This window comes from Sorex araneus, chromosome X (genome assembly GCF_027595985.1).
Source record: "Sorex araneus isolate mSorAra2 chromosome X, mSorAra2.pri, whole genome shotgun sequence".
Lineage (NCBI taxonomy): Eukaryota > Metazoa > Chordata > Mammalia > Eulipotyphla > Soricidae > Sorex > Sorex araneus.
Window position 1 is genome coordinate 359,264,440 of NC_073313.1, and position 21,681 is coordinate 359,286,120.

Here is a 21,681-nt window from a genome sequence, read left to right on the forward strand (position 1 = left end):
TACTTATCTATTCTCTGAGACAGGGCAATAATATTTAGATAGCTTCTCGTGCAAGGAACTGCTTTATTCCTTATAGTTGGAAAGATCATGAGGCTTGATTTCTTCTTGTCTGTCCTCTTTAGGTGTGAAGTTTTTCACCATGAGTGGCCTCGGGGACAGTTCATCGGACCCTGCTAACCCAGACTCTCACAAGAGGAAAGGCTCACCCTGTGACACACTGGCATCAAGGTGGGGTACTCTTTTCTTAATCTGATGTCATTTTCACTGCCCTTTGGGGCTTTTGTGCTTGTACTTCAGATGTATTAACTGCCTTCTTGGGGGGGGGTGTTAGGGAGTGGTTTTCGAGACACGCACACCCAGTGGTGCTCAGGATCCACTCCTAGCAGTGTTCAGGGACCATATCATCCCGGGACTCAAACCCAGGACTCCCACATGCAAAACATGTACTCCAGCGCTCTTTGAGCCATGTCCCCAGCTCCTTCTGGTCTTTTTTTTTTGGGGGGGGTCAGGGAGGATGGGGGAGTACCAGCAGTGCTCGTGGACTGCTCCTGACTGCTTGTGGGATTGTGCTGAGTGGAACTAAGGAAATTATGGAGTGCTTTGACTCTTCTTGGCCTCCTGATTGCAAAGCCCTTTGAGCTGTCTCTCAGCTCCCTCCCAGAATCCTTCCAGGTCACCAAGTTCTTTTCCTCTCCAGGGCCCTTACACATGCTGTTTGTTCCCTCTAAATTTCCTGTAGTTGACACTATTGCATTTTCCAGATGCCAGCTAGTCACTCCTTACTAAAGGGAGCCTTCTCTTCCTTCTGTAACTCTTCACTCAAATCTCCCCCATTCATATAATTGTCCATGAAGTACTTTTACAGTTCTAATCCATAATTTTCAGGTTCTTGCTAGTTTTTGTGATTATTTCATGGATCCTTGGCTTCCATACAACGGCCTAATCTTTTGGGAAGAACTTTGTCATTGTGGTACTCAGGGGTTATTCCTTGCTCTGCACTTAGGGGTCATTCCTGGAGGTACTAGGAGGAAGTTGTTCTTGTAATTTTTCAAATTATCTATTATTTCCCTGCTCTTGGCCTTTACTGTTCTACACAGATCTAAGAATCTCATTTTTTTACTTTGCCCTGAAAAAATCTAAGTTTGGGCTTGTTAAATTTTTTTACTGGGTCGACTGGGGAAAATTCACATTTTTCAAATCTAGATTCTAAATTTTAAAGTGTTCTATTGAGAACAATGACTTTCCATTTCATCTTCACTGTTCTCCCATAGTAGTTTATCACTCTCCCTCATGAAAATCTAGCCCATCTCTAGTTATATAGTACATCTATATTCCAGTAACATAGGATTTTTATTGCTTTAAAGGATGATCCCATTTTATCTGTTACATTTTCTAATGGATATTTATTAGAAAGTAATAACTTCCAATTGATAATAAAATTATAAATATATAATAAATAATAACATAAAGATGATGATAAGATGATTTCAAATAAACATAATAGAATAATAAAATGGGAGAACTATTTGAGAGCAGTGATCTTTGGTGTGAGGGTGCCTCGGTTCTGGTGCCAGACCCAGCTGTCCTCAGGAGTTACCTCTGGCTCTGTGCAGTACAGGGGATTGAACTGGAGTCAACTCCATTCAAGGCAAGCTCCTTAACCCTTGTATTAACTCTCTGGCCACAGGAGTATTGATCTTTGACTCAGTTTATCCATTGCCTTGCGCTTCCTGTTTTAACGGCTTATCTGTACATTCTGTTAGGTTTTTGTATACATAATCATATAACAAGCTTTAATTTTTTTTCTCAGGTACTTTGAGAATAATGGTCTGTGGGGCTGGAGTGATAGCACAGAGGGTAGGGCGTTTGCTTCGCCGCAGCCGACCCGGGTTCGATTCCCAGCATCCCATATGGTCCCCTGAGCACCACCGGGAGTGATTCCTGAGTGCAGAGCCAGGTGTAATCCCTGTGCACCGCTGGGTGACCCAAAAAGCAAAAAAAAAAAAAAAAAAAGAAAAAAGAATAATGATCTGTATAGGTATGTTTTAAAAACATTTAAAAGCACCAGATTTATAGGTCCAGGCTTCAGTTTTAATCAAGTGGTATTTAAAAAAAAATTTTAAGTTAGGCGTCATTTATTTACAAACCCTTTTGTAATAGGGTTTCAAGCACACAGCGTTAATTAGTATTTCTGATAGGACAAACTGAAAATCTGTGGCTTTGAACTGATTGGGTTTTGCATGAGCACTCTATTACAATGTTTCTTCGTTTTGTTGTTACATGTGCTGTCTCCCCAAACAGATGGTGACCTCATTCATCCTAAAGAGCACATAGTAGACCCCAGGGGAGTTTCTCAGTACTTGTTTGGTGGATTGAGTGATCTCATATTTCCCGCCTGCTACCTCACCTCTGTTCTCACCGTCTTAACTCTTCTTGGAGGATGAGGATGAAAATGCTGTGTTAAGCTGGTGGGCAGCTGTGCCTTCTGCTTGTTTAATACTGTCGTACCATTCTCCTCAGCACATGCTTATTAAATGCTTCAATTCAACTAACACCATGTGCACAATGTTGTAAGGATGTAAATGAAGAGCGAGAGCCGTGTGTCCTGTTTCCAGGAGCTTCCATATCTGCTCATGTCCCTCATTCTTTTTTTATAAATTCTTCTGGGCTCATTCTTGCCCTGAAAATAAATAATCAAACAGGATACTAATAAGTAACACATAGATAAAATGAGTAGTATATGCCAGGAGGTAATTAAGGGCACTCTTCCTACTTTACAGATAAGGAAATAAATACTTAGAAAGTTAAATTGTGTGAAATAACTTGTTAGGGTTACATAGTTAGCCAATGGCAGGGGAATTCGTGAACTTTGAAGTGCTCTGCCATGTTCTTTATGGTGGTGTTTGTGAGTCTTGTGATCTGGCCTGGACATCAGTCTTTGCCTTTGATTCCTTGTATATCATCTGTAGCTCAACCATATTGAACTCTTTAAAGGTTCTTTAACAGTGATGTTTTCACTCTCACTTTATATCTTTGAAATCTTTTTCTCAGGACCCAGTCTTCCTTATGAATAGGTTTAGACATCCAATGAGGTTTAGGTGCCATCTCTGTGCTCTTTTCTAGAATTATAATCTTGTCACGTAGAATTGTAATGACCTGTTTCCTCTCCTTTGTTCTCCCACTAATTGGGGACTGGGTCTAATTTATTCACTATGGATCCCCAGGACACAGTACATCGTTTTTGATACGTGATAAATATAGAAGCATTATTGAAAAAAGGGGTAACTTGAAGGGGAAAGGGATACATGAGACGTTAACTCCTAGTGGCATTAATTAGTATGCACGCAGTATGAATGAAAATAAAGTGGGTTAATGAGACACATTCACAGTCTAGAATAATAAAGAAAACCTTTTCCATTAAGGTAAATGTTTTTGGTGATCTTCACCCTCCCCCCCCCCAGCCCATCAGTTTTTTTCTTTATCTGACCTCTGACCATACCTTTTTCTCATTTTATATCCTTTTTTTTTTAATGACTTCATTTTGAGGTGATTTCCCTAATCCTGTTCATAAGTCATTTTATAGCTACCTCACCATTAATTCTTAAGGCTTCCCATCACCTCTTTCCCTATCCTTATCATTTGACCACTTTTTATTTCTACAGCGGTTACAAGCACCTAAGTTTCAGACAAAACAAATCAGATTTTGAGGACCCATCAAGTAAATTCAGTTAACTTATGTTGAGATGTAAACCACATAAATGTAGACAAGTCATATATATCATACCACCATTTTTAAAAATGGACATTACCACCTCCTCCCATGTGTGGGGGGATGCAAGGATGTGGGGGCACTTGGATGCAGTTGGGGGCACTTTGTTTGCTTAATGAAAGTCTGGAAGGGAGTGTGCTAAGGGATTGTTTTTTCTCTGGAAAGGCTGAGAGGTGGTAGGTCAAAAAAAAAAAAAAAAAGTTTGGGAACTTTACTTTAGCCTGCATTCATTAAGTCTAGTATTAGTTTCTCTGAGGTAAAATCTAAAATCTCTTGCATATCAAAATCTGCTACTCTATACTAACTAGATTTTCTTTGTGTAACAGTACTGAAAAGAGGCGCAGGGAGCAAGAAAACAAATATTTAGAGGAGCTAGCTGAGTTATTATCTGCCAACATCAGTGACATTGACAGCCTAAGTGTAAAACCAGACAAATGCAAGATTTTAAAGAAGACAGTCGATCAGATACAGCTGATGAAGAGAATGGAACAAGGTAAGGAATTTTTTCAAATCTTGTGTGCTTTGTTACTAAGATTTTTTTCAAAGTTATTTTATCTTAGTAGTATTAAAATTACTTTAATTTTTTTTATCTTATTAGAGAAATTTAAGATTTAGATTCATTTTAGAGAATGACTCTGAGTGCCTTCTTGTTAAAACAAAGTGACTTATTAAGTTAGCTTGGAAACTGCTTGCCTTGGGTCATTATGAGGCACAGCGTCCTAGAAGATTAAGTCAGGAGTCACTGGATATACTCAGCTAGGTAGACGAAAGACTGTGGAAGGAGTATTTCCATGAAAAAGAATAGAACACATGAATCTATTAACTGAGGGAATTAAGAAAAAAAATTCACACCGGAGAAGAATGTAGGGATAAGCTAAACTACCCAGAAAAAACCAAAAACACAAAATACATGAGAAAGCAATTGAACCAGAGAGATAGTCCAGCATTTAAGTCATACATTCCTTGGCTAATTTGGGAACTATAGTTATGTAGCCATACTAACATAGTAAATATTGATTGATATAAACATTATAATAGTACTGGAAAGATGGAAGGAAAAGAAATGTGTGTATTGAAGGTTGAGGTTAAATTCTTACCATGTCTGATAGCATGTCAAAAGATTGTTTAATATGGACACACACAGACTATGACAAAAATGCATGTTAGTGAGAAATACAAATTATGTTAGCATATGGCTAGGCTAGATTATTGAGGCCCAAAGACAGTCAAATTTAGATTCCTTTCACCTTCTTTGTTGTACCATTCTTAGGGGATGGTCGTTATCTGTGCGGTCAAACATAGTGTACTTGTCCATATCTTAGCTAAAAGAAAGAGAAATAAGAAAATTGGAAAGCCTGATTCTTTCTTTTAAGGACAAGATACAGAAATTACATGTCACTTTGATCACATCCTTTTAAACAGAAATGTCACAGCTACTCCTGCTGTAGATTTTACATATAATATCAGATGTTTTGCTTTTCATACATATATATTTAATATTTGGTATTTTATGTTTATTTTTTTAAGAACTTGTTTTAAAAATCAAAATTCTAGAGCCAGGGAGATTGTTTGAAGGGTTGCATTCTTTGCATACAGGAGATTTAGGTTCAGTTTTCAGCACCACATGGTCCCCTGATCACAGCTGGGAGTATCTCCTGAGCACCACCAGGTGTAACCCAAAAACCAAAAATAAACCAATGTAAGCTGTCTTAATATTATAAATACAAAAAAATAATAATAGAAGTACATTTCAGAATCAAGTGAGAAATTGGTACTCCCGGCAGCACTCCAGGTATCCTGACCGACTAGGGTGGCGAGGGCCCGAATACCACCACATCGTCAGGACTGTGCATTGAACCACATCATGGTTGGCCAAGAATCACTAGAAGTAGCTCCTAAGCGCCCTGAACAGTGCTTGGGGGGCCCTAACCAACCCCCTCATATAAAAAAGATAACTCAATTAAAACACAGGCAAAGGCCCTGAGTAGACATTTCTCTGAAGAAGACAAATAAATGGTCCTTAAGCACAAGGAAAACTATATTCAATATCATTAGCCATCAGAAAAATGTAAATCAAATCACTGTCTTTACTCATTATACCCTCCCAGGATGACTATAATTAAAAAGATAATAACAAATGCTAGTGAGATGAAAGAAATTGAAATCTTTGCACATTGCTGGAAGCATGTAAATTTGTGCAGCCCCTTTGGAAAACAATTTATAATTCCTCAAGAGATAAACACAAAGCAAGCCTATGACCCAGTAATTCTACTCTCAAATATATGCCCAAGGAAAAGGGAAACATTTTTTTTTTTGGTGGGGGGTAATGATGGTTGTTTTGGGGCCACAACCAGTGGTGCTCAGAGCTTATTCTTGATTTGATGCTCCTGAATCACTCCTGAGCCCTGTGGAGTGGTGCTAGGGATTGAACCCAAGTAGGCTATATGTAAGTCGAAAGCCCTACTCACTCTATCGCTCCAGTCCCAGGAAAACTTTTGCATACAAAAATTTGTACATGGATATGCATAACTGCACATTCCATAGTCAAATAAGGTAGCTATAAATGCTTCACCATGAATAAACCTTGAAAATGTTATTCTGAGCGAAGAAGCCAGTCACAAAGGCCCACAAGTTATATGGTTCCATTTGTGTCAAGTGTTTAGAACAGGCAAATCATACAGAAAGTGAGATTCAGCTCTTGGGACTGTTGAGAAAGTGCTAGTACACGTGGAATTTGTTTTGTAAGGTGTTGAAATGTCCCGAAACATGTAGGAGTTGCAGAACTCTGAGCATGCTACGGGCCACTGGATGGTGTGCTTTAAGTGCACAAATGTTAAATGTTATATGGTTATATCATAAAAGCCTTATTATTGTAAGTACTATATGAGAGAACATTTTATACTTCCTAGATTTGCAAAAATTAATGTGATGCTCTTACACATCAGCAAGGATGCAGAAAAAACTAAACTCCTTATTGTCACTAATGGTACAGCCTCCTTAGAGATCTTTAGAGATCTCCTTAGAGATATTATTAATACTTAGTAATCTTGAGAATGAGAACATGTTTTGTTTTGTTTTGTTTTTAGGCTACACCCAGCAATGCTCAGGAGTTATTCCTGGCTCTGCACCCAGGACTTACTCCTGGCGGTGCTCAGGGGATATATGGAACGCAGGGATTGAAAAGGGTTGGCCTCAGGCAAAAGCCCTACCTGCGGTCCTATCACTCTGACTGAAAATGAACACATTCTGGGGCCAGAGAAATAGTGGAGTGTGCAAGACACTCCCCCAGCACTGTTTGTTGTGGCCCCAAAACAAAAACAAATATAAAATAAACACATTCTATAATCCCGCAGTTTTACTTTGATTATTTGTGCTAAAGAAACTGTCACATGTGTACAGAAGAATTTGGAAGTAATTTATTGCCACATTTTATGTAGTAGTCAAAGGTCTTTCAGTAGGAACTAGAAACTGTGGGTTGCTTGTGATGTAATACTGTATAGCAATTCAAATGAATGAACTAAAACTGTGATTTAATGTCATTAAATCTCAGAATAAGTTGGGTGGAAAAAGTAATCTGAGAAAGTCTGTACATTTTTGTAAACACAATAATGTGTTGCTTATAAAATCAAATGTATTGCTAAAATAAAATTGCATACTCAAAATACTGGTTACTTCTGAATAGGATTGATAGCAGAATTTCTGCTCTTTGCACATCTTATTTTATTTTTATTTATTTTTATTTTTTGCTTTTTGGGTCACACCCGGCAATGCACAGGGTTACCTCCTAGCTTTGCACTCAGGAGTTACTCCTGGCGATGCTCAGGGGACCATATGGGATGCTGGAAATCGAACCCGGGTCGACCACGTGCAAGGCAAACGCCCTACCCTCTGTGCTATTGCTCCAGCCCCCTGCACATCTTATTTTGAACTAAGGGATCAGAGTGGTAGTACAAGGTTTAAGGCACTTGTATGCGGTTGACCCCAGTTCAATCCCCTGAAAAGACATTGCTTTAAAGTAAATTATTCAAAAGGCATAAAGAGGGGAGAAAGGCAATGTTATAATATTCAGTGTCCTAGGAAGGTCTGACCTTACAAATTAGCAGAGTCAGATTAAGGGAAAGCCTCGGGTTAACTGTTTTGGGGAAGAGAGCATAGAGAAATGATTATAGCTAAACAAAGGGATGGGAGAAATTCGGGAACACCTTGATGGGTGAGACTGGGGTAAGTCTAAACTCCGGGAAAAACCGGGACAAGCTACTCATGGCAAGGAGGGAGAGGACAAAGTAATGTCATCCTACACCCCTGTACTTCATTGGTATCCAGACACCACCAGGAGTGACCCCTGAGCACTGCTGGGTATGGACCAAAAGCAAACAAGAAAAAAAAAAAACTGAAGGAAAGGGCTAAATACAATTAATAGCCCTGGGAAATGATTTTTTCCGTGTGTATATATGCTATGTCATTTTTGCTTTTAGGGGGATTATTTAGGATATCTTGTGTTAATTTTTGTTTGTGTGTATGATTGTGGAGTTCTACCCAGTGGTGCCAGGGGGCTTGCTTCTTGGTGGTGCTCAGGATGTCATGCGGTGTTGAGGATGAACCCCAGTCCTGCATGCAAAGCATTGCTCAGCCCTTTGAACCATCTCTCCAACCCCTGGAGTACTTCATATTTTAAAGTGAAAAGTGAATCTCTATTCAGTACTACCATATTTGGTTTTTGGGGAACTGACTAGTTTGACTGAAAACTTTTGTTGAAAGTATGCTGATGCTTTAAGATGATGGATGGATTTTTCAGCATCTCTGACAAAAGAATTCCAAATCATTTACTACCTACAATTTCATCAATCGGATCATCATGACATGCATGTGAAAGGTTTGTGCAGGTTCACAGAAGGCAGGGCCATAGCTTCTTATCTCTTCATCAAGAATTAAATCAGAAAAAAATGCTTATATTATATCCATTTCTTCAACACTTTGTACAGTTTTTAAAAGGTTTTTTGTTTTGCTGTTTGTTGCTTTTTTGGCCACACCCAGTGGTGCTCAGGGTTCCTCCTGGCTCTGCACTGGGGGCGGGGTGGAGAGGGGGTGTCAGTCCTGGGGGTGGTGGTCTGGGGTGCCTGAGATTGAACCCAGTTGTCTGTGTGCAAGGCAAGAGCCCTCTGCTGTACTATTGCTCTGGCCCCAAACAGTTACATGTTTATACTGGTTTCTAGTTTTCTTAGGACACTGGACCTGGTAGGTCAGAATTCATATCCTTTTGCAGCTACATAATATTTATTTATTGTGGGGCACATTAGTTAACTTTTGTGACCGTCAGTTTACTCTTCCACAAGATGAGTATAATTAAGATTTAATATAAAGTGCCTAGATAAATTATTTTTTAATCAGAAATTAGGTGAATTTGCATCTTCATAAGCCTTACGTAAATAAACCCTTTTTGTTTCACAGAGAAATCAACAACTGACGATGAAGTACAGAAATCCGACATCTCTTCAAGTAGCCAAGGAGTGATAGAAAAGGAATCCTTGGGGCCTCTTCTTTTGGAGGTAGCTGTTCTCATCAACTAAGAAAGTGTGATCAGAACGTTTATTCTGGCAAATTTCTTTTTTTCCCTTCAACTTGTTGTATGTTTTATATCCAATCTATGAATTATAAAGTAGGGGACTAGGACTGTAGCTCAGTGGCAGAATGCATGCGTTGCATGTGCAGGGCCCGTGGCTCCGTTCTCAGCATCTCCACCACACTACCATTCACCAGCCTCCCCAAAACAGATAAATTATAAAAACAAAGTAAAGTTTTAAAGAACTTCTAATAATTATTTTATTAGAGGACTCGACCTTTGTAGAATTAAACATGAATAATGAACATGGGAAGTTTCCATAAAGGCATTTCAAAATAATTGGACATCTGGAGCCAATACTATCTTTGCCATTTATTTCTGTGGTGGTGAGGTCTAATTGGGAACTTCGAGCACTGGAATTCTTTTGCAAGCCTTTACCGGTCATATCTCTGTAGAATTCCACTTTTGAGTCAAGTATGGTCCAGTTATATTGAAATAAGTACTTTAATTGTTGGGCTGGAGTGATAGCACAGTGGGTAGGGCATTTGCCTTGCACATGGCCGACCCAGGCTCGATTCCTCTGCCCCTCTCAGAGAGCCCGCCAAACTACCGAGAGTATCTCACCTGCATGTCAGAGCCTGGCAAGCTACCCGTGGTGTATTCCATATGCCAAAAACAGTAACAAGAAGTCTTACAATAGAGACGTTACTGTTGCCTGCTTGAGCAAATGGATGAGCAACGGGATGACAGTGACTTTAATTGTTTATGTAAACGCAGTAAGAGAACTATTTCATGGTGCCAGGGATCAAACCTAGGGCCTCACCTGTGCAAGGCAGACATGGCTACTGAGCCACATTCATGGGCCTAGAGTGCAGACCTCTTTTTTATTTATAATTTTTTTTATTAAATCACTGAGATACACAGTTACAAAGTTGTTCATGATTGGGTTTCAGTCATACAATGCTACAACACCCATCTTTTCACCAGTGTATATTTCCCCGTTTTCCTCCCCCGCCTCCCCACTCGAAGTGTGTGTTGACAGCAGGCTCTCTCTCTCTCTCTCTCCCTCTCCCTCCCTCCCGCTCTCTCTCTCTTCTCTCTCTCTCTCTCTCTCTCTCTCTCTCTCTCTCTCTCTCTCTCTCTCTCTCTCTCTCTCTCCTCCCCCCCCTCTGCTTTTGGGCATTATAGAATGCAGACCTCTTAAACTTGAATTATTCTGTGTAATTTTCACCACTGCTTTTCCTATGCAATCTTTGTTCTGTTCTCAACTCAGATGTTACATTTCTATGCAGTTTCTTCACCTTTAACGTTCTCATATGTGAATGTTCAAAATCACATATATGTTCACTTACATGCTATTCCCCACAGTGTGTGGGGAATAGCCTTCAATCTTTAGGCTAATTATATTTAGTATAGACATTTAGCATATACATCTATGTTATATACATATATGTTTATGTTGCTATACTTGTGTTTGTATATTAAATAGTCTCCTTTCCTTGGCCTGCCTCAAGGCCTTTTCTTTTTGGAGAAGTAACCCTAACAATTTAAATTGTGTAAGTATCTTTATTTTCTAACTTGTTTACACAGGTTTTTTTTACTACCTTATCTCCTTTTTTTTTTTTAATAGACACAATTCCTATTACCAACACTGCAGATGAGAGAACATTCTCTATTGAGTTCTTGCTTTTCTAACCTAGAAACAACCTGTTTCTCCTTGTTTCAGCTTCCCCTCCACAGGGATGACACCCAAATAAACAATTTTTACTTTCACTTCTTCCAGTACTCTATTCCCGGACCATTAACAGACTGCTAAGTATTATTGATTCTTTTTAAAAAACTGCCTCCACAAACTTAAATTCTTTATTTTCCTTCATTTTAGCAAAGCACCTGGTTGCTTCAGAGAAGTGTTCCCTTTAGCGGGTGATAACCGCCCCTTGTGGAGCAAAAGGGTGTTGAAAGATTCAAGGGGGTAGTAGCAGCCTCTGGTGCAGTTTGGGGGAGTTTCCTAGTTATTTGCTTAAAAAGGTAGATTTCTAGAGGGCAGCTGAATGATCTTTACTTTCTGGAAAAAAAAAGGGAAGCACACCAAATAAATATGTTTGGCATCCTCGGCTTTAGAATATTGGTTTTAAGTATTCTTATCAAGGGAATAAGCAGATGCTTGTGTAATATACAAGACACTGGCCATTAAAACTGGAGAGAAGCCTCCCTCAGGGAAGGCACACACAGAGCTGGGAGAAGGGAAGCTGCACTTGTAATGAACTCTTTTGTATCAGATTCTTTTTACAATAGACTCAAGGGATTGTATGACACATTTGGAAAGCAGCGTGGTAACAAATACAGTTAAAATGTTAGTGGAAGAATCTAAGTAGTTGATATATAGCTGTTCATTATAAAATTCACCTTTGCTATATTTTAAAATAATTGAATATAAACTAAGCTTCAGAAAGGAGTATTTTCAGCTCATTTTCTACTCTTCTCCATCTCTTCTCCCTGCTCGCCACCTTCACCATCCCCTTACACTCTGGCTCTTCCTGACCCTTATCCAGCCCAGACTAACTCTCCGCACTGCAAGAATTTGTGGACTAGACTTTTCATAGCTTGTAATGTTTTTTGTTCTTTGTTTTTTTTTTTTTTTGAGGGTTCTGTCTGCCTTATATGTGTCCCATCTTTAAAACTGGCCTAAGAACCTTATATCCTCTTTCACTTTATTGTTTAGTAAATGTATTTTCTAGACCTAACATCATTTGAGATATTGCAGTAATTTAAGGCAGAGAGAGAGAGGTTTAGAGAGTGCTATGAGTTTTGGCTTGTGTTAGAAAATGGTCATCTTAAATCCTGCATTCAGCACACATTCTCCGAAAGCACACTGATCAATACTGAGAGCAAACAGATTATCCACCCTGAATACAACACAACTGAGACAGAGAACACTACAACTTGAATTCTTAGAATGTTTGCAAAAAGGTCAAAGCCCTTCAAACAGACACTTGCTCAAAGACATACAGATGGCTAGTAGGCATATGAAAAATAATCATCACTTGTGATTGAAATACAAATTAAAACAATGAGTTATCTTCTTACACCTGCAAGAATAACACACATCAGAGAGATCAGGAAAAGAGGAAGGGTTTTGTTTTTTTTTAAAAAATTGATTGGAAGCACCCAGTTTGGGTGGTGATGTGGAAGGAACCTCTTTCACTGCTGGTGGGAATATCATCAAGTTCAATCTCTGAAAAGCAGTACATAGATTTCTAAACAATGTAAGACTAGAACTCCCATATTCCCAACAATACTGCTTCACCATCTACCCCCACCCCAAATACAAAAACATCCACTCAAAAGAACATATGCACATCCTTGTTGGTGACAGCACTTAGTACAGAAGCTGGGATATGGAAAGAGCCCAACACAGGTAAATGGATAATGAAGCTGTGATATGTATGTACAATGAAGTACTCTGTGGCTGTAAGGAAAGATGAAACCATGCACTTTGCTGCCACATGGGTGGAATTGGAGGGTATCGTGTGAAGTGGAATAAGCCGGAGGGAGAAGGACAAATACTGGATGATCTCACTCATCTGTGGAATCTAAGAGTCAGAATAAGAACGTAGACAGTAGTGATCAAGGGCACACCCTGGACAGTGGAATACAGAACCAGTTCTTCAAATGATGGGAGGGGGGTGGGAGACAGGGAGGAGCAAACTAGAGGGAACAGAGGAAAGTGGTGGAGGGTCGTGAGTTCTTTGCTGATGGTGGAGTAGAGTCATTTTGTTTATCGATAACCATAAAGTATAATACTATTATACCTCCCTAAACTGCAATAAATAAAAAATTCTGTAAGGCAAAACACTTTTAAATGAACAATGACCATGAGACATCTCCCCAAAAATACTGTAAGAAAAAAACAAAGGGGGCAGAGCAATAATAGTACAGCAGATAAGATATTTGCTCTGCACATGACCCAGGTTCAATCTCTGACATACTATAGGGTTCCCTGACCACCACCAGGAGTGATTCCTGAGTGCGGAGTAATCCCTGAGAGTCCCTAGGTGTGGCTCAAAAACAACCAAAAAAGGAGAAGCAGCCGCAGATAGGGTATGTGCCTTGCATGCAGCCAACCCCGGTTTGATCGTCCACACCCATGTGGTCCCTGAGCCCCAGCAGGAGTGATCCCTGAGTACAGAGCCAGGAGTAAGCTCTCAGTACCCTGTGACCCAAAAACAAAAATAGAAAACAAAGTTGTTTTTTGAGGCTGATGAAATCATTACCTTGAAAAGCACTAAGAATCAAATTAAAACTAATACAGCATTAAAAAAAATTAAAAGATATTAGGCAATATGATTGAAATACAAGAAATCACATCAAATTAAAATTCCCAAAACTTAGGAATATATTTAGATTCTTGATCTCAGGGAACTCGAATAGCATTTTACTTATGATCCATAGTTATTGAAGCAGAGCCTGAAACAGAATTTCTGACTTTTGGAGCCAGAGGTGTTGGTCTCCAAAAAAGGAGATTGTACAGGGGTCAAGGCAGCTTTTCTTTCTCAGTGGATCCTGGTTTGATCCCCAGTACTACATAGGGCTTCTCTGGCGCCACTAGGAAAGACCCCTGAGCACAGGACCATCAGCAAACTCTGAGCACTACCAGTGTGGCCTAGCCTTCCCTTCTCCCCACAAAAGCCTTACTTTTATAGATTTCCAAGTTGCTTTTGTAACCTTTTCCTTCCCTTCTTCTGAGTCTCCACGCCATCTTCACCTCCACATCACCACACCCCCACACCCTCATTCTGTCTTTTTTCCTTCAACTTTTGGGCGTTTAGCCCTCCTTGGCAGCTAAGACAAGCAGTGGTAGAAATGTCTCCATGAGGTAGTCCATTGGATTTTCCAGGTTGCAGTCCAGAGTGGCCCTATTCAGCAAGTGACAAGCCACACGTGGCTATTTAAAGCCAAATTAAATAAACTTAAAAATGAGCTCTGTGGTCTCACCCGCCGGGGCCCACTGTGGTTTGGGGTTCCTGGGCTAGACAACAGAGATATAGAATATTCCCATCAGTAAAGAACCTTCTGTTTCATAGCACTAGTCTGGAGGAATGTGCTCACATTTGGGGGAAAAAAATTGCATATCTGAAAACTGACAAACGCCCACCGCACAGTTTTCTGTTTACTTCTCACCTCTTAAATACAAATATGGGTCATGAATTAAAAATGGAAGCCACTGGAGGTCATTTAAGTGTCCTCCCCGCTGTACTCTCTCTCCAGCCCCCAGGCAACTTTATAAAAAGCTCTTCTTTATCTGTTGCTCTTTGCTGTCCAGTGCCTCCGCCTGCTGTTCAAAACTCTGCATCATCTCACTCCAGCTCTGCTCTCCAGAGGAGAATTATACTTTTATAAGAAACTCTGCTCTTGGAGGGCTCCCTCTTCCTTGCACGGGCACCAAGGCCTTCTCGCCTCCTCACCCGCTCTCTGCCATTTGCTGCGTATCTGTCAGCCGTCCCCCTGACCTTGGCTAGAACTTGGCCCCTTCTTTCTAGCTCCCGAGCCTTTGTTTACCTTACCTGCTTCTTAGACGATAGCGCCCCCCAGGCTTCCAGCCTCAGCTCTTTTTCCTTTCCTTTTGTCTTTTCTTTGATTCAGTGCATATTTATTTACATCTGTGACTGCACGATATACGTATGTGTTTGTTTGCACGTGTGGGGGGGAATGTACAGTATCAACTGGCATTCTCTGATTTCAAGTTATAGACATGATTCTGACTAAATAAAGCAAAAAGTAAATTTATTGGGATGTCCTTTGGCTATCTTAGAATGATGCTGGGAAATGAGATGAAATTAAGGCACCTCAGAGGGACTAGAAAGCAGAAACTGTACCAATGGTCTCTTAGAAAGAACAAGACAGTCAAGTGTCCTGCTGTTAGAATGAGCGTTTCCAGCCAAGGTTGCACTTTTTTGTAATTTTCCTCAAGGTTCCCATTTTGGGAGAGAGTCTCCCAATGGTCTGATTAAAAAAATCCACAAAACTTTATTTAATAGCGAAGAAGTAACTCCCCAAAGGAAATCAATACCCTTTACAAGAAAAGATGATTGTAGCTTAAAAAAAAAATAGAAACCAAATCATAGTATTTGTCCCTGTAAATCACTGATGTCTGCCATTAACCCAAATCTCTCTTCAGAGCTTCCCTTTGCTGTATCCTGCTGCGTTTCGAATGTCTCCTTCTGAGTGTTCCTCTGTTATAGTAAATGTAACGTTTGGTTTGGGTTTGGGTTCTAAGGCCACGGTGGCAGTGCTCAGGAATCACTCTTGGTGGGCCTAGGGAACGATATGGGGGTGCCAGGGATTGAACCCCAGGTTGGCCACGTGCAAGGCAAATGCCTTACCCCTATACTACCACTCTGCCCCAAATACAACATTTTAAAAACTAAACCTACTAGATTTATTCCTTTAACCCAATTTTTTTGGGGGAAAAAGACAATGGGGTTTTTTCAAATGTGAAAATAATGCCCCTGGATCTTCCCTGCTTGCTCCTGCTCAGGAATGGATGCTTACCTCCAGGAACTGGAGCGATGACTGAAGGCGGGGCCTGCAGGGCCAGGGCGTGGCAGGAGCAGCGGTGGCAGCAGGTGCAAAGACCCCAGGGCCCGCCCCGTGCTCCGCTCTCCTCTCACTTCCTGGGCCCTGGCCTTTCAAGTCAGGCTCCAGTTGAACAGGGATCTCAGTAGCGGTCTCCTTAACCTCTCAGCTAGTCCGAATGTTCCTTCCACTCCCAAGGCCCCTGAGTTCCTGTTATGTGCTTGCTAGACTTGACTCAGGTGCATCATGCCCTCTGCCCAGGAAAACTTACCCATGCCAACCAGCCCTGCTGCCCTGCGAAAGATTCACTCTGCCTAACGTTTGCTCTGTACTGTAGCAGTGTGGGTTTTCACCCTTTCAGAGACTTTGATATTACTAAGATTTGGGCCAAAGAGATAGTACAGGGGGTTCGGCTGCATGTCTTAAATCTGGCTGATTCCTGTTCAGTCCCTAGATCCTTATATTGTCCCCTGAACACCGAGTCAAGAGTAAGCCCTGAGCACTGCCTGGTGTGACCCAAACAATTCACCCTGCCAAAAAATAATCATAATAGTAATCTGTGTTTTCATCCCAGAACTTTGCCCAGTGACCAACACATAGGTGGTCATTTTTGTTGCCTATTTAGTCTTGTACCTCTGGGATTCCATCAGGAGTCTTAGACCCTCGTGGTCCTCAAAGGATGGGCAGTATGCTATGTGGAGAGAAAATCTCTGTGATGTATTTTGTTGCACTTGATGGCCAAGCATTTGATCCCATCTCTCTGCGCAGCTCAATGTTGGGACTTAGAGAAACTGCAAAACTTGTTTCCAAGAGTCCACTTTGAAGTTAATTTCATGCACAGCACATGAGGATAACTTGTAGAAGAAGAATAATTATTAGCATATTATATTACTCAAACTAGCTTTTAGAAATTAGAGATGTTTGTATATTCATAGGAACAGTCTCAACAACAACAAAAACCTCCCCTCAAAATGTTACAAATCTCTTGGAGATAGGATTTTTTTAGATAGATTTTTTTTTACTATTTCATTTCCCTATGTAAAAATTTTATGATCATATAATTAATTCATAAATTTCAAAAGTAGGCATCTGCAGCAACAGACAGGCTGTCAGATGTCCAGAGTACGGTCAGGCGAACTTCTCTGCAGTAGTGAGGGAGCCTTCATCAACCAGTCATCTAAGCCAGGCTCTTCTGGGGACGCTCAAAAGAAATATGATGCCACAGATTTCACAGAGGAAACCGCACATCCATGTAGCTGAGGCCAAACAGAGACCTTGTGAAAGTTCTGCATTCCCCGTAAGGCTGACCAGCTGCTGGGCTGAATATTCCAGAAACCAGTTACTAGAATAATATCCCAGCCTGGCAGTGAGGTCAGGTGTAGACGGGAGGAGAACTTGGAGGAGCCCCAGTAAGTCTGTGAAAACAGAAGAGAAAAACTGCAGAGACTCCAGACATACTGCAGCGAAGGAAAAATCCTGCAGGAATCCAGAGGTCTTCGAAATGGCTGCACCTCATAGTACAGCTGGATTGCTGCCTTTGCTGGGGTAAAGGCTCCACACACCAGCTCTGTGCCCACCCATCAGAATTAGGCTTCCATTTGGCAGAAATGATGCCAGGGTCTTTCCCTGCTGTCAGGGCAGACCACTGGTAACTTCTACACATATCCAGAGATAGACACAGAAAGTTAAGAAAGCTAGGGACCTAATGGTTTTGAGGATATAATACACATATTTGAAGGCAGATGAAAAATAAAGACAGAACTGATGGAGTTGGGATATGGCTTTTAAAAGTGGTTCACCAGCAAACAGCCAGATGTCATTCGATGCCAATCCTGCTCCTTGCCTGGTTCTTTAGTAAACTCCTTAGTGAGACACCCCCCCCCAAAAAAAAATTGAGTTAAATTGTATTTACACCAATTTCAGTTCCTACCTGTGATCTGTCTAAAATGTTTAGGTTTATTTTCAAAACAATTGTGTCTTGGTTGCTTTTGGGGGCCATACCTGTCTGTGTTCAGGGTTTACTCCTGACTCTGCATTCTTCACTGGCTCAGGGGACCATTATCAGGTGCCAGAGATGGAACCACAGTCAGCCCCGTGTGAGGCAAGCACCCTGCCACCTGTACTATTTCTCCGGCCCCAAGAAGGATTTTCAATAAGAGCTTTATTTGTGGTTATGTTTTTAAATTATTATTATTATTATTATTATTATTATTATTATTATTATTATTATTATTATTATTATTAATTGGGGGGTTATACCTGGCAGTGCTTGGGGAACCATGAAATGCATGTGTTCCAGCCGGTTCAGTTACCTCTCCAGCCTTGTGCTTCAGTTTTTCTAAAAATCTCGGTTGAATGCTTTATCACAGTAATGTAAAGATGTGGTTATGTTTCATTTATTTTAATATATTATTTAAATAATCAGTTGAAGGAGAGTAATATAGAAAATGTTTGATCAGATAAGTATCCTAAGTCATAATGCCCATTCAAAAATTCAGTCAGGTGCAAAGGTCTAAAGTATATGCTTTGCTCGCGTGAAGTTCTGAGTTCAGTCCCTGTCTCTGCTTGCCTCTACCCAGCACCACTGGGTATAATCCCGGTGGCCCCCGGCCCCCCTCGGTCTGAGCAGCATTTCATAGCTGGACCCAAACAAAGAACTATCCACCCCGAATGACCAGGCTGAGTATGACAGGGAGTGGCCCCCTCGCCCTTGAGCACCACCAGGGAAGACCCCCAAAATAAAACAAATCCTATCTACAATTGTGTGAAGGTTTTTATTTAAACTCCATCTTCTTTGATCTCAAACACTGATCTTCCTAATGAAAAGATGTTGCATTTTCACATACCAGAAAATTTTTTTTAATAAAGGAAAGAAAATAGCTCAGATAGGAAGGTTTCTTTGAGCAGATAAAATTTTTCTGGCTCTAAATGTTTGAACTAAGAAGGAAAATTTTATGTGATTCACATTATTTTCAGCAAAAAAAAAAAAATCACAATGGCAACATTTCAAAGCCTACATTTCCAAGGTTTTCTCTCTTGCAGGAGTGTCTTTTTGAAAGGCAGCTTGTTTTTATAGTCATTGTTAAAATTTCATCTTTACCCTGAAGAAACAAAACCAAAGGTTTTTTTCTTATATGAAAAATATTTGCTAGGGAACATATAATCATTACCACTTGTCATTTTGAAAAAAGTCAGCAAAATTTGGACACTTGCCTTTGTTTGAAGGAAAATGGGGAGAGAGTACATAGCGTAAGGTGCTTGCCTCTCCCATGGCCAGCCCGTTTGATTCCTGGTACCACATACGGTCCCACAAGCACCACCAGTAGTGATTCCTAAGTACAGTCAGGAATAACCCTGGGTACCACTGGGTGTGGCCCAAACTCTGATAATGAATAGCATATAAGCATTATTAGATGGCCTTTTGAGAATGCTTGCCACAGACAACCAACAAGCCCCTGTGTAATACAAAGGACTCATGGTCATTTTCTGTCTTGTTACACAACATTTTGTGAAGCTTCTTTAAAATCTTGTTTTATTGCTTGAACACAGTGTGTAGCAAGTAAGCTGCAGTATGTAGCCGTACACGGAAAGAGGATAAAGAAGACCATTTTAACCTTTGCCTTCTGATCTTAACAGATTCCGTGGTTGGTGATAATTGAGGGTCAGAATTGAGTGAGCTGCCACATGTCAAAATGTCCATTAAGCTGAATTTTTCCCTTGTGTTTTAGATTACTCTGCAAGTCGTGGTTCCAACTCTGCCCCCCATCACTGTGAATATTATGCCCCCCTTGGAACATGTCTGTGGGGCTTGTTCAGAGACCGCCAGCTCTATCTCACGGCACAGGAGTTCTCTGTGACTTGGCTCCTGGCCACCTCTTCAGACATACTTTCTTCTGCACACATGACGTTTCCCACCTACTCCTGCAGTGCCACGCCGCTGTCGTCTCCTAGAGGACTGTCCTCTCCCTTCTGCCTCAGCTGTGCTTCCTTCAATCCTCTTCCCTTCCTCCCTGTGCTGTTTCTGAGTAGAGTCTGGGAGGAGCCCCTCCTTGTGTCTCACCCCAACCTGTTAGGTGTCCTGTGTGCTCGTAGAATATTCTCTGTATGGCTCTGATACGCCTATATGAATGGCATTTGTTGTACATGTTTCTCCCCCATTATACTGCAAGTTCATTATACTGCAAGTTCTTTGAGTGCAAGTTCAAACATCTATGGTTTTGAGATGTCTGTGACTTTTCACATCCATTGCTATAGCTGTTCTAAGGAAGACAGTTGACATATGTATTTGTGCCTACTTGACACTTTAGTTTGAATTACATAAAAATTCTGTCCCCTCCCCAGACAACATGCAATAGTAAATTTTCTACTCAGTTCTATCTTTTTTAACTTGACATGTATTTCTAACCTCTTTTTCAATAGAGAAAAGTGCATTTATTTTTCTTTCATGTTATAATCTCCTGACTTCTTAAACATCTTCCTCTCTCCCCCATCCCCCCGACTTTCCAGGCTTTAGATGGATTCTTCTTTGTGGTGAACTGTGAAGGAAGAATTGTTTTTGTGTCAGAAAATGTGACCAGCTACTTGGGTTACAATCAGGAGGAATTGATGAATACCAGTGTCTACAGCATCCTGCATGTGGGGGATCATGCGGAGTTTGTAAAGAATCTGCTCCCAAAGTCACTCGGTAAAAAGAAATGTGTTTTTTAAAAGAATGCTAGTGCCAGTAGCTTCCTCTTATGCCATTGATATAGTACATTGTTATATTTATAGTGTGTGCTATTAAATATATGTTATAACATATGATATATATGAAAATCTTGCTCGAGTGGCAGATGTGACTGAAGGCGGAAGGCATCAGTTGGCTGACAGAGCCTTCCCCTGCTCTGTGTCCTCTAGATTATACTGTACTTAGGGGACAGCACTGGGAGGCCAAGCAGTCAGTTGCTTTGCCATCAGAAACTTCTGCTCGCAGCTCCATATTCAGTTTTGATTATATATGCAAGAAAGAGACAGATGTATATCCTTCTCACAGCAACTCTGCTCAAAGACAGGGGAAGGGGAGGAAGGCCAGGAAGAATGACAGGAACTGGGGAAGGCAGGCATATACTCTCATATGTCCAGGATCTCAGTTCAGGAGTTCCAAATGTGCCAGAGGAGCCTCACTGGGAGGATGATGAGGTCTGGTACCCCCTCCATTTCCTCACTCCGCCATGGCCCATCCTATTGCTTTAATGTTGAGGGGGGACATAGGCAATAATTCTTTTATCGCTAAACCAAAAGCGCATGTCAGATGTTGCCAGTGACTCTCTGCTGTCCACTGTTGCTCCCACAGTGGAACAGAAACCTTTTTCTCCTTTGAAAGGAATAGTCTCGGTTTATAACTTGTAATTAGTTATTAACTAGTAATCTGTAATCACTGTTGCTATTTTTTTGCTTTTTTTTTTTTTTTTTAGTTTTTGTTCGGGGGCAGAGCTGGGGCACACCTGGCAGTGCTCAGGGATTACTCCTGGTTCTGCACTAAAGAATCACTCCTAGTAGTGCACAGGCAACATGATTCTGGGGATCGAACCAGCTTGGCCACGTGCAAGAGAAGCGCTCTGCTCACTGTACATTCGCTCTGAGCCCCAGGAGTCATTTTCTATTAAGTTCACTAAGTTGATGGTTGAATTGACAGTTTTGTTTGTTTTGTTCCAGAATCTTAATGGGTCAGTAAGTTTAGGATAAATAATGGATGCCTGGGGCTCGAGAGGTAGCTCGGAGTGCTAATGAGCATGTG

The 21,681-nt window shown here is 40.8% G+C and overlaps 1 protein-coding gene across 11 annotated transcripts in view; it reads left to right on the forward strand.

The window, feature by feature from the left end:
- The window catches only part of NCOA1 (nuclear receptor coactivator 1), a 216,641-nt gene that overhangs the window by 122,950 nt on the left and 72,010 nt on the right, over positions 1-21,681 (forward strand). For all 11 annotated transcript variants that reach the window (XM_055122558.1, XM_055122563.1, XM_055122564.1 and 8 more), the window contains exons 5-8: positions 123-228; positions 4,096-4,262; positions 9,218-9,315; positions 20,412-20,589. In XM_055122558.1, the coding sequence (XP_054978533.1) occupies positions 140-228; positions 4,096-4,262; positions 9,218-9,315; positions 20,412-20,589 (532 nt within the window). In that variant the 5' untranslated portion in view covers positions 123-139. The remainder of the gene's footprint in view (positions 1-122; positions 229-4,095; positions 4,263-9,217; positions 9,316-20,411; positions 20,590-21,681) is intronic.